The 12,584-nt window shown below is 52.1% G+C and overlaps 1 protein-coding gene across 1 annotated transcript in view; it reads right to left on the minus strand.

The window, feature by feature from the left end:
- Nucleotides 1-12,584, minus strand: part of ENTPD1 (ectonucleoside triphosphate diphosphohydrolase 1) — a 105,759-nt gene that overhangs the window by 24,519 nt on the left and 68,656 nt on the right. Inside the window, exons 3-4 of the mRNA XM_084633659.1 lie at nucleotides 9,803-9,936; nucleotides 8,129-8,246 (exon numbers count right to left, since the gene is read on the minus strand). Of these exons, the coding sequence (XP_084489785.1) occupies nucleotides 8,129-8,246; nucleotides 9,803-9,936 (252 nt within the window). The remainder of the gene's footprint in view (nucleotides 1-8,128; nucleotides 8,247-9,802; nucleotides 9,937-12,584) is intronic.

The following is a 12,584-nucleotide window of genomic DNA, read 5'->3' on the forward strand; positions in this document are numbered from 1 at the left end:
CTTGCTGGTTGGCCACTCGAAGCTGAAGCCCCCAAGTTGAATAGACCGTTTAGCCGAAAAGGTCCAGCTTCTTAGAGTCTCATGACTTAGGCGAAGGACTTGGATGCCCTTGCCACTCCTTATGATTTGCCACATTGACCACCAGAGTCCCTGGTTGGGGGTGGGTGAAAAGGTGTTCGTACCCATTCTGCAGCACAAAATAGTGTCTCTCCACCCCTTTAGTGGTGGGTGGTATAGAGGCCGGAGTCTGCCAGAGCACCTTAGTGGTGTTCTGGTTCGTTCTTATTAGGGGCAAGGCCACCCTAGATGGACCCTCCAGAGCAAGGATGTCAACCATTGGGTCCGACTCCTCCGTGACCTCCTCTGCCTGGAGATTCAGGTTTAGGGCCACCCTTCTAAGAGGGTCCTGGTGTCCCCTGGTGTCCATCGCCGGAAGGGTGGTGGTGGTGCCCGTCTCGTCCGGCGAGGAGGAGGCTCATGGGACAGGGTCTTCCTGCCCTTCTGGCTCTTTGGTGGCTGGGTCAGGTACCTCAGAGCACCCCTGACTGGAGGTGTCTCCAATATAACTGATGGGTGCTGGTTCAAGCACTGCACTGAATGAGACAGCCCAGAGTCCCTGTCTCGTGTGGGGTCCTAAGGAGACCTGGGGGGTGTGGCGAGCCAGCAACTTTGTTGGGGGGTGGGGGAACAGGGAGCAGATGTCACCGATGCTGGCCTGGAGCCCTGACTCTGAGCCTGGTGGTAGGCCCAAGGAGTCCAAAAGGGCCATTGTACTGGGCCCTGCCACTGGGGCGGCCAGGTGACCACCGGTGCCAATGAGTCCACCGGTCTGCGGTGCCGAGACCAGTGCCAGGAGCGGTACTGGCTGCGTCTAGAGACAGAAGACTCAGTGCCTGACTCGGACGAGTAGTCTGTGCCCGACCACGGGGGAGCGGAGCTGGACGGTGCCAGGGAATGGTACCGGGGTGATGGTGAGCAGCGCTGTAAAATCATGGGCTGGAGCCATGTGCAGCACCGGGATAGACGTTGCAGCTGGTGCCGTTGTTGGTGCCACTGACGGTGGCTAAGCTTGTGGTGCCGGAGCCCGCACCTGCTGGGCCAGGGACTGCGCCGTCATGGCAATGAGGTCTCGTGCTGCCTCGTAGTTATCCAGCATGGAGGAGAGGTCGAGCTCTTCCTCCAAATCCTCCCAAATCGGGGAGTCCACCAACACTGGACTCGACAGGCCTCCAGTTGGGACTGGAGTCAACAGTGCCAGGCCTTAAGGTCCAGACCGTGGGTTGCCCGCTGGAGGATGCACCCTGCTAGAATCCCCTCGTGGCTTCTTGATGGGGGAATGACCCCTGTCCACCTTCTTTTTCTTATGTGGCACTGAAGGTGGACGATTTAATTGGGGATTGGTCCTGCTTTGAGCAGGGGGTTGGACTAGATGACCTCCTGAGGTCCCTTCCAACCCTGATATTCTATGATTCTATGATAAGGTGGATAGAAAGCTGGCTAGATTGTCGGGCTCAATGGGTAGTGATCAATGGCTCCATGTCTAGTTGGCAGCTGGTGTCAAGTGGAGTGCCCCAAGGGTCGGTCCTGGGGCCGGTTTTGTTCAATATCTTCATTAATGATCTGGAGGATGGTGTGGATTGCACTCTCAGCAAGTTTGCAGATGACACTAAACTGGGAGGAGAGGTAGATATGCTGGAGGGTAGGGATAGGATACAGAGGGACCTAGACAAATTAGAGGATTGGGCCAAAAGAAATCTGATGAGGTTCAACACGGACAAGTGCAGAGTCCTGCACTTAGGACGGAAGAATCCCATGCACTCCTACAGACTTGGGTTCGAATGGCTCGGCAGCAGTTCTGCAGAAAAGGACCTAGGGGTTACAGTGGACGAGAAGCTGGATATGAGTCAACAGTGTGCCGTTGTTGCCAAGAAGGCCAATGGCATTTTGGGATGCATAAGTAGGGGCATTGCCTGCAGATCGAGGGACGTGATCATTCCCCTCTATTCGACATTGGTGAGGCCTCATCTGGAGTACTGTGTCCAGTTTTGGCCCCACACTACAAGAAGGATGAGGAAAAATTGGAAAGAGTCCAGCGGAGGGCAACAAAAATGATTAGGGGACTGGAACACATGACTTATGAGGAAAGGCTGAGGGAACTGGGATTGTTTAGTCTGCAGAAGAGAAGAATGAGGGGAGATTTGATAGCTGCTTTCAACTACCTGAAAGGGGGTTCCAAAGAGGATGGCTCTAGACTGTGCTCAGTGGTAGCAGATGACAGAACAAGGAGTAATGGTCTCAAGTTGCAGTGGGGGAGGTTTAGGTTGCATATTAGGAAAAACTTTTTCACTAGGAGGGTGGTGAAACACTGGAATGCGTTACCTAGGGAGGTGGTGGAATCTCCTTCCTTAGAAGTTTTTAAGGTCAGGCTTGACAAAGCCCTGGCTGGGATGATTTAACTGGAGATCGGTCCTGCTTTGAGCAGGGGGTTGGACTAGATGACCTCCTGAGGTCCCTTCCAACCCTGATATTCTATGATTCTAAGACTGTAAGCGGTGCTGCCTAGTAGCACTGGCCTTACGAGCTGGGGAGCGGCGCCGGTGCTCCTTGGAGGAGTCCTTGCTCGGTGCCAGGACATCCCGCACTGAGGCCGAGGTGCTGCGCACTGATGATGCGAGTGCCGTTTTCATTGCCATCTGGGGTTGGAGGGCCGACACCATCAGGAGGAGCTTTAAATGATAGTCCTGCTCTCTCTTAGTCCTGGGTCTAAAGCTCCTGCAAATTGGGCACTTATCTGTCTGATGGCCCTCTCCTAAGCACCTGAGACAGGCAGCGTGTGGATCGCCTGTGGGCACAAGTTTCGCACACCTCTTACATGCCTTAAACCCCTTCAACTGAGGCATGCCTTGGTGCCTGGGTAAACTAAGGTGGGTGAGAAGCCCCTCAAAGTAAGCCCAGGTACTACAAACTACTATATAACTAACTAATAATTATTTACAACTAAGAAAAGGGAATCACTTGGTAGGCATTTGCAAATGCAAGAGATTGAGCTGCTCCACTAACCGTCACTGGTGGTAAGAAGGAACTGAGCAGGTGGTGGGTTGACAGGGACTTATATACACCTATTGGAGTGCACATGAGCAATCACTCGAAGAAGATTAAACCTGTGCCCTCGAAGAGCAGATCCTGAAGAGTCTGCTGCACTTTGGGGGTAAGTCCAGACGCCTGCAGGCATGAACCCCTTCTCATAGCTAACCCCAATGAGAGGGTGCAGGCAGCATAGTCCGGTGCAACAAGGGAGGCTTAAAGAGAGGTTCATGCCACCGCCTTCCCCTCATCAATAATGGCCTCAAATTCAGCCCTGGAGTCTGATGGAATTAGCTCCTTGAACTTCAACATGGAGGTCCACGAGTTGAAGTTGTATCTGCTGAGGATAGCTTGTTGTTTAGCTATCTTCAGCTGCAGGCCCCCCGTTGAGTAGAAGGTCCACCAAAAAAGGTCTAATCTTTTAGACTCCTTGGATTTGGGATCGGTCTTTGCTGGCCCTGCCTCTCCGCGGTCACTACTAGGGAGCAGGGCTGTGGGTGCGAGAACAAGTACTCATATCCCTTGGATGGGACAAAGTACTTGTGCTCCACGCACCTCACCATAGGGGAAAATCGATGCCAGGGTCTGCCACAGCATTTTGTATTGTTCTGTATAGTTTTAATTATGAGGTACCCTCCGGCGTCAGGATATCGACCATGGGGTCCTCTGGTTCGATAACCTCCTCCACCTGCAATCCCATGTTGCGGGTGATTCTGCGCAAGAGGTCCTGGTGCGCATGGTGGTCTATCGGGGGAGGTTATGAGATCGAAGTCCCTGCAACCGCCTTGTCTGGGGACGAGGATGAGGAAGCTAGAGGCGGTACCGGGTGCTCCTGACCATCCAGCTCTCTAGCGTCCTCCTCGTCAGTGCCTGTGGGTTCTGCACTGACTGTTGTCGCGGCAATGGTAGTCTGGCCGGCTATCAGGGCTGTAGTTGTGGTTGCGTCGACGGTGTCCTGGACAGGCTGCAGGCCCTGTGCTGGTGTCAATTCCAATCTTTATACTGAGGTGCTCGGGCCTCGGAGGCTACTGACTGAGTGCCCCTGGAGAATGAGCCCTGGGCCTAGGGATAAGCCCAGGGATTCCAAAGAGGCCACTGAGGCTGTAGCTGCCAATGTGGAGGCCATGCCGCTGCTGCCTCACTTCTGCACCAATGCGACCTGTGCCTGCTGCAGCGTGAATAAAATGAGTCCCTGCACAAGTCAGATGACACTGATCCAGATTGTGGTGACCATGGTGGCCCCAAGTGGTATTGAGTTGGGGACTGGTGCCGATGTTCCTGTGCCAGGGATTGGTGCTGAGATGCTGCTGATGGGGACCAATGCTGCTCCGCTGGTGCCGAGAGTCCACTGATGGGGACTGGTCCTGAGAGGCCGCTGATAGGGACCGAGCTTGGAAACCATGCACGGGGTCCCAAGCTGGGGAACGGTGCCTCGGGAATGGTGAACCCGAATGGTGCCGGGGTGAACAGTGCAGAGCCGAGGAAGGTGATCGCCGCATCATGGCCGGCTTGCTCCTAGATGGTGCCAGGCACGGCAATACCAGGGGCTTTGTCCCTGATAACCAGAGGTTGAGGGGCCGTCATTTCTATCAGGTCCCTGGTGGCTTCGAAAGTGTCTGGGATGGAGGGGGACTGCAACTCCTCCACCTGGCACTCTCTGTCCGTGGAGTCTACGGCGCCAACTCCTGGTCCTTGGGTGCTGAGTGCTCCTTTGTGGGATGCACTGCTGTTGCGCCTGGCACGGCCTCTGGCATCGGGGAACAACCCCTGTCCGTCTTCTTGTGATGCTTGTGCGGCACCGGTGAGTGTGCCGCTTGCGGTGCCAGGGAGCAGGTGCTGCGGGTCTCTTGAATCAGAGTCTTTCCTCGGTACCGTGTCGCACACTGAAGCCGGGGCACTCCACACTGATGTCCTTGGGGCCGGATCCCGGCACTCTGTGGCAGGCTGTGGACGGAGAGCGGATTCCATCAGAAGTTGTTTCAGATGGAAATCCCTCTCTTTCTTCATTCAAGGGCGGAAAGACTTGCAGATTTTGCACCTGTCTGTTTGGTGCTCTTCCCCCAGACACTTCAGGCACGCGTCGTTGGGGGGCGGGGGGTCACCCGTTGGCATGGGCTTACCGTAGGACCTGCAAGGTTTAAACCCTTGGCCCCGAGGCATGCCCTGGAACCGAGTGGAACCTAACCCAAACTACTATATACACTAAACTAAACTAACTATTAACTGAAATCTAGACTAGAAAGTACAGGCTAAAGAAGAAAACTAAGGGAAGCACTTGCAAGACAAGCGAATGTAGTTCCAATGGCCGTCACGGACAGTAAGAAGGAACTGAAGGGGGGTCGGGTCAGCAGGGTCATATACTGAGCGCCATGAAGGCGCCACTCCAGGGGGCTCCACAGCCAACCCGACGGGAGCTGCTAAGGGAAAACTTTCTGACGACCGTGCTTGCGGTGTGTGCACACCTGGTTGGAATCGAGCAATCACTCGAAGAAGGACAGATCTTTACGTACATCTGAAACTGATGACATTCTTTAAATCTCTTAGTGGAAACAGCCTGCAAGACCCTCAATATTGGCTAACTGCTCAGGTCAAAAGGGTAACACTATATTCCCAGGAGTGACCACAAATGCTCCCCTCCCCTTGTACAGGCAGGTCCAAGAACACCTGACACACCTTATAACAGCCTGTAGGCTCCTCTGGCATAACTAGTCACAGTAAAATACCAACACCTCACCTCTTGTCTGATCCAGCACAGACACCATCTTTCACCAGCTGCCACGTTGGTATTTATACACCCCATTAATGACATTTACAATTTCTTAAAACCAATAAATTTGAAATAGCAATTTAAAAAAACCAACAAAAAACACTGCATCCTAGATTCTAGCAGATGTAACATCCTCTGCTCCCATCAGGGAAATGCCTGGACTTGCCCTGTGCAAGCTCAGGTTCCTTGCACTGTCAGAAAAGAATATTCAAGAATAAAGGGCCCACCATTCCACATACCCTGATACCTGCTCTTGAATGCACTTCTAGCTTGGCTGCTTCAACTGATCTCACCTACTACTGGTACTCTCATGTCTAATGAAGTATTGCTCACCAGTGTTTTCCAGCCAGGCAGGCTCTGATCCCTTTTTATGAGGTAAGTCACCTGTCAGCTTATTGCCTAGGAGAAGGATGCAGGGTGTCTCTTGCTACCTTTACTTAAATCAGAACCATCCTTTGTTCTTTTTCATAAACAGGTCACCCTCTGCTGATTGTTTTTCCTGTGACTGCCCTTTCTTGTCGACTTTGCAATCTTCTAATCAGCATCTGGCTCCATATGCGTATGTTGTGAGACACAATGACCAGACAGGAGGTAAATGTCTGCTATCTCCTGCTTCAAAGGAATCTGTTTAAGGCCTGTCATCTCATGGTTACCTGTCTTAACTCCAAGGGTACGAGAACATAATTTCCAGTATAGATACATAACTCATTAATTATTATCTGCATATGCATTTCAAAGAGATTATGACAACCAGGGGTTCTGGTTCTTGACAGAGACCTTACATGCCACCCTTTTGTGACCTTAATATGCATCTGCCCAGGGGATTCCTGTAAAACCCTATGCACCCCCTGTGCCTTATGCCAGCTGGCACCAAGAACAAGGGCTGGATTTAGGGGCAGGTGACCCAGGAGAGCGCCTGGGATGTCAGGCGTGAGGGACGCCAGACTTGGGGAGCTATTTTTGTTGTTAGCGACAAAAGGGAAAATAGAATGTTTGAAGTAAAATGTTTCAGGTATTCTATACGTGGATACATTTTTCACTAACCTCCTAGAATGTTCTGGACCTTTGTAGAAACTCATGGACATTCCAGACTTTCTGAGAACTACATTTTCTTCGAACCTCCTAGAATGTTGTCAGCCATGCCCTTGTGGATATCTAAGGGGTGGGGCATCGCCAGTCAGAGAGATATAAGAACGAACTGAAGTGAAGTGAGAACCCAGCAGTGACACTGTGAACCTTGTTTTATTGTTAACTGTAAAAAATAAGGTATTCAAAAGTTTAACAAATGTGGGGGTGCAGAGGGGGGAGAAGACACTCCTCGCCTGGAGTGCATTTGGTCTAGGGCCAGCCCTGCCAAGAGCTTCCTGGATCACACAAAGACCCATTTACATGATGATTTTAAGAAAGTATTGCCAACCTGAATATGATTTGGGTGCCTGGGTCTATGTGGTTATTTAATAGCTCGTTTGGCCATTCTTATGTTTAAGAACTAGTCCAGGAATACAGACTACAGATACACCAGCTGCCCTGATGAACAGAAGTTATGTTTATATGCAGATAATGTGGTACTTCTCTTATAGAGCATATCAGACTCTTCAACTATATGGGGAATAGGGTAGATGTGATCAGAGATGCACTGTGTATTGATCAGTCCTGGATGTACTTGACACAGTAGTTCTGGTCAGTAAAACTGGGTGACTTCTCAGCAGCCTGCTGGGATTTCTTGTGGAATCCCCAGAGGTCACTTCTGCAGCAGAGATTTTTTTCTATGGCATTGCGATTCGATTAAGGATATTTTATCTGTTTTGCAAGGTCATAGAAAGCTCTGGCAAGTAGGTGTCTAACAGGATGGTGGTGTTTGCACCTCCCCGTTAGCAGGTGCTGACTCTGCTGCAAAAGTTAGTTGAATTCTGCTCACTCACTGCAGCTGATGGCATTTTACCCCACCAGGCTATGAGGGAAATGGAAATGGATCTCTGGTAGACAGGATCTAGAGTGGGGATGGAGCAGTCCTGAGGGCAGAATCTAGGAGCAGCCCACACTGAGGAGATGGTAAGAGCTTAGCTTTGTGTTATTTTACTGTTGATTTCTGTATTAACAAAACCAAACAGGAGAGGTAGGTTGGCCTCTACACAGGCGAGAAGTGATTTAGGGCAGGTTGGAAGCTGTACCAGTTGAGCATTACATTATTTTCACCATCCCCTCCTCCTCCTGGACTATCTGTTCATCACCCCATTGCCCCTCCTGTTCCCCCCTTCCTCCTCCCTGGTGGCTTACCTTCTACTTTACACACTTCCACCTGGTGCACCACCCCAGTGTCATTCTCCTTCTCCGCTGGCCACGCATACACATACAAGTTAGTGTGAGACGAACCAGCATCCAGCACAATCCCATACTGTGGATAAAACAAAGCAGTTATCTCTGGATCAATGCACGGGACACTGTGAATAGTAGTCAGTGGGGCCAGACAGTGGGACAAGAGCACTTTTCACTTACTGGGACCACTAGTAAGTGTAGCTACAGCAGAGGCGGTGTTAGCCTATTGGGGGCCCTAAGCAGGAATATTCCCCACCCCTCATACTAAAACAGGCAAGTTCTTATAATAAAAAGTGAACAGGGGACCCTCCCTTGAACTGCTCAGAGCCCTAAGCAATTGCTTTGTCTGCTAATATTTAGCAGCAGGGTTGTCAGTCAGCTTGCGTGTGTGCTTTTTCAGCGTGCTGTCCAGCTCCGCACAGACAGCTGGTTAGCAGACCTCGAGTACAGCCCACTCATTCAGCAGACTTTCATGTTACTCATAAAGAAAAACCACAGGCACGGTTCAGTGACACAGGCACTTGGCCAGGTTTATTGCAAAGACAGTTGTAGCGCCCTGTCTCGGTGGTTACCAGTACACTAACATGAGTGCCCTATGGCAAGGAACAGTTCAGTCAGCAACAGGAATTTCTGCTGTCCCCTTGGCCAAACAAAGAATGAAGGCAAAGTACCCCAACACTTATAGGCTATGACAAACAAGAATATACCACCTTATATGTGTTTCATGACATTTGTTTGTTACCTCCGCTTGTTCCTGATATCTTGGACAAAACCTCCCTACTCATTATTCTGTCAAATCATCTTATCTTGTACTAGATGGGGCTGGCTCTAGATTTATGTAACTATCTAGTGCCTTGTACACTAGCGACAACTTTGCCAAGGGTGTGTACTGGGCAGTGAACTTGTGAGCATCTGCTTTAATTCATGGCCTGGCTTTGGTTCACAGCCTCTGGTTCAGGACTCAGATCTTGCCCTAGGCCTTTTCTATGACAGCCAGCTCTGAGCTGCATGCCCAGAGCATCCGTAGAGACACTGCTGGTATTGGGTGTCCCCAGGATCAGGGCAGATTACTGGCCTTCCTGGAAGTCCTGGCCTGTAAAGTTTCCACCAAAGGGAGCATAGGCGCCGACTCCAGGGGTGCTCCAAGGCTGGAGCACCCATGGAAAAAAATTAGCAGCCAACTCCCAACCGGAGCCTCCCGTCCACCTGCGGCCCCACCAATCAACTCCTCCCCCGCCCTCCCAGCGCCTCCTGCCTCCTCCGATCGGCTGTTCTGCTGCGTGCAGGAGGTGCTGGGGGGAGGGGGCAGAACTGGGTGGGAAGAGGTGGGACGGGAGGTTGAGCACCCTGGGGGCCCGGAAGAAGCCAGAACCTGTGAAAGGGAGTATGAACTTGGAAGCTACTGTGCCACAAATGGAACTGACCGGTGGGTTAGTGCAGATTCACCTATGAAGACCACCAGAAATGGGCTTATTTTTACAGGGAAATTGGGAAGAGAAAAAGCTTGAGGTTCAGGGAGAGGACAAAGGGAATTAGCAAGACCCAAAAGATGTGGTGGGTGAAACACATGAAAATTCAGGGGTGTCTCGGAGCTACCCTTGCCCCACCCAGTTATACTGTTTCTCTTCATAATACCTTAATATTCTTTGGGAGTGGCTTGTTCTGACTCACTGCCATCGCGACTAAGGCAATCACAGCCAAAGCAAAGAGGAACCCCAGGAAGAGCAGGGCCTTTCTAGGCCAGGATGTCCTCGGTTTGGTACCTGTGACTGGCAAAGAAGAGCGGATGTTAGGAACCATGCCAAGCACTCAGAGCAGCAGCCGCAGCTATTGCAGGTGATGGGACAGTCAGCACTGTTCCTTCTCACGGCCACAGCACAAGATGTCTGACTGGCCTGCCCAGGGAGAGGCCATGGCAGGGTCTAGCGTGTACAGTCGAGAATGTGACTGCAAGGCCACATCACCCAAAAGTGGATTATAACAAAATGCAGGGGCAGCACCTTCAAACCTGTTCTTCACAACATAAATTACGTGCACGTTTGTGTTAATGTAACACTATGCACCAAGATGGGCAATACAGAAAGTTGTGGTTCGCATGGCAACCACTACTTGGGCTCACTGTGAGCTGTATATGCAGCCTTCCTGTCACTGTACAGAGTGAGGGTCTCAACACCCCCCTACCCCCCAGTGCAGCCTCTTCTGAAGGATGAAATCATTTGTGGAAGAAGGTGACTAGAACTGGGATGGTGCGAGGGAGGGAAGGTAACTGGCACATTACCCCTGTCACATTACCCCTCACCCCAACCCATGCCAGCTCCAGTCACTTCCCGCCCCCATCATCACCTTCCCCCCATCCCCGCTCCACCCCGGCGCCAGTCACCTGCCCCCCTGCCCCATCCCAGCTCAACTCACCTTACTCCTGCTCCATCCCCCATCCCGGCTCCACTCACCTTCCCCCTGCGCCATCCCCCATCCCAGCTCCACTCACCTTCCCTCTGCGCCATCCCCCATCATCACCTTCCCCCTTCCCCACCCCGGCTCAACTCACCTTCCCCCCCATCATCACCTTTCCCCCACCCATCCCAGCTCCACTCACCTTCCCCCCATCATCACCTTCCCCCTGCTCCACCCCCCATCCCAGATCCAGTCACCTTCCGGCCCCCCCATCCCAGCTCCAATCCCCCATTGTCACCTTCCCCCCTCACCTCATCCAAGCTCCAGTCACCTTCCATCATCACCTTCCCTCCCACCCTCCTGGCTTCAGTCACTCTCCCATCCACCCCATCCCATCTCCAGTCACCATCCCCCTCCCCCAGGCTGGATCCAGTCATTCCCTTCCCCAACTCCATCCTGCTTCCAGTCATCTTCCTCCCCTCCCCTTCCCTCCATCCCATTCCCATGGCTGTATCCAGTCATCTTCCCATATCCCATTCCATCCCACCTTGTCTCCTTTGTAGGCGGACATTAAACAATACTAAATTAAAGTGAGCTCCTTTCTGCAGCTTCACCTGGCCCTGTCTCTTCCTGCCCCCACCAGCCCTTTCTCCTCTCCCAGTCCTTTCTCCCCCTTGGAGTACCTCACTGAGGAGCATCCTGGCTCTGCCACCAGACCCCAGTCGAGTTGGTCCTGCTGGTGGCTTGTGACGCTCTCCCAGACGCGGCTATAGGTTCCGAGCAGCCCTCCTCTTTTGGGTGCAGCAGCCCCTGTGGAGGTAGAGGCTGCTGGGCTTCCCCTCAGTAGCTGCTTCTCCATTGTAGGGAAACACCTCACTGCCACAGCTAGGAACAGCTGCACAGGAGAAGCCAGGATGCTCATGTGAGCAGCAAGTGCTCTGCTGACCCAGTCTGAGCTGCCCTGGGGCACCCTATTCACTTAAATTCTTGAATACCATGTGGCGCCCTGCAAATACCACTCAGTCCTGTAGTGGTATGGGGCAGTGCTGCACCCACTGCTGCCCACGTAACTGGGGCACTGGGGCTTTCCCCAGAGCATACAGCAGATTTGGGAACCCTAAGGATACAGGTCGGTGTAAACTCATGACCCATGTCCACTCAGCAACCCCACACTGCCGGAGATCTGCTCTTTCACCCTGCACTGCCAGCGTAAGTGAAACTTCGTCATACTTGGTCACAGCCTGTACATCATTGCTCCCTCTCCGACCCAACGTTGGAATCCACCCCATCTGGGCAGGCATCAAGCACTCCACCCCAGAGATTGGAGCCAAGCCCAGATGTGAATCATAGAATCTTAGAATATCTGGGTTGGAAGGGACCTCAGGAGGTCATCTAGTCCAGCCCCCTGCTCAAAGCAGGACCAATCCCCAACTAAATCATCCCAGCTAGGGCTATGTCAGGCCTGACCTTAAAAACTTCTAAGGAAGGAGATTCCACCACCTCCCTAGGTAACGCATTCCAGTGTTTCACCACCCTCCTAGTGAAAAAGTTTTTCCTAATATCCAACCTAAACCTCCCCCACTGCAACTTGAGACCACTACTCCTTGTTCTGTCACCAACTACCACTGAGAACAGTCTAGATCCATCCTCTTTGGAACCCCCTTTCAGGTAGTTGAAAGCAGCTATCAAATCCCCTCTCATTCTTCTCTTCTGCAGACTAAACAATCCCAGTTCCCTCAGCCTCTCCTCATAACTCATGTGTTCCAGTCCCCTAATCATTTTTGTTGCCCTCTGCTGGACGTTTTCCAATTTTTTCGCATCCTTCTTGTAGTGTGGGGCCCAAAACTGGACACAGTACTCCAGATGAGGCCTCACCAATGTCTAATAGAGGGGAATGATCACGTCCCTTGATCTGCAGGCAATGCCCCTACTTATGCATCCCAAAATGCCATTGGCCTTCTTGGCAACAACGGCACACTGTTGACTCATATCCAGCTTCTCGTCCACTGTAACCCCTAAGTCC

Source organism: Lepidochelys olivacea, assembly GCF_965140295.1.
Source record: "Lepidochelys olivacea isolate rLepOli2 genome assembly, chromosome: 7".
Classification (NCBI taxonomy): domain Eukaryota; kingdom Metazoa; phylum Chordata; order Testudines; family Cheloniidae; genus Lepidochelys; species Lepidochelys olivacea.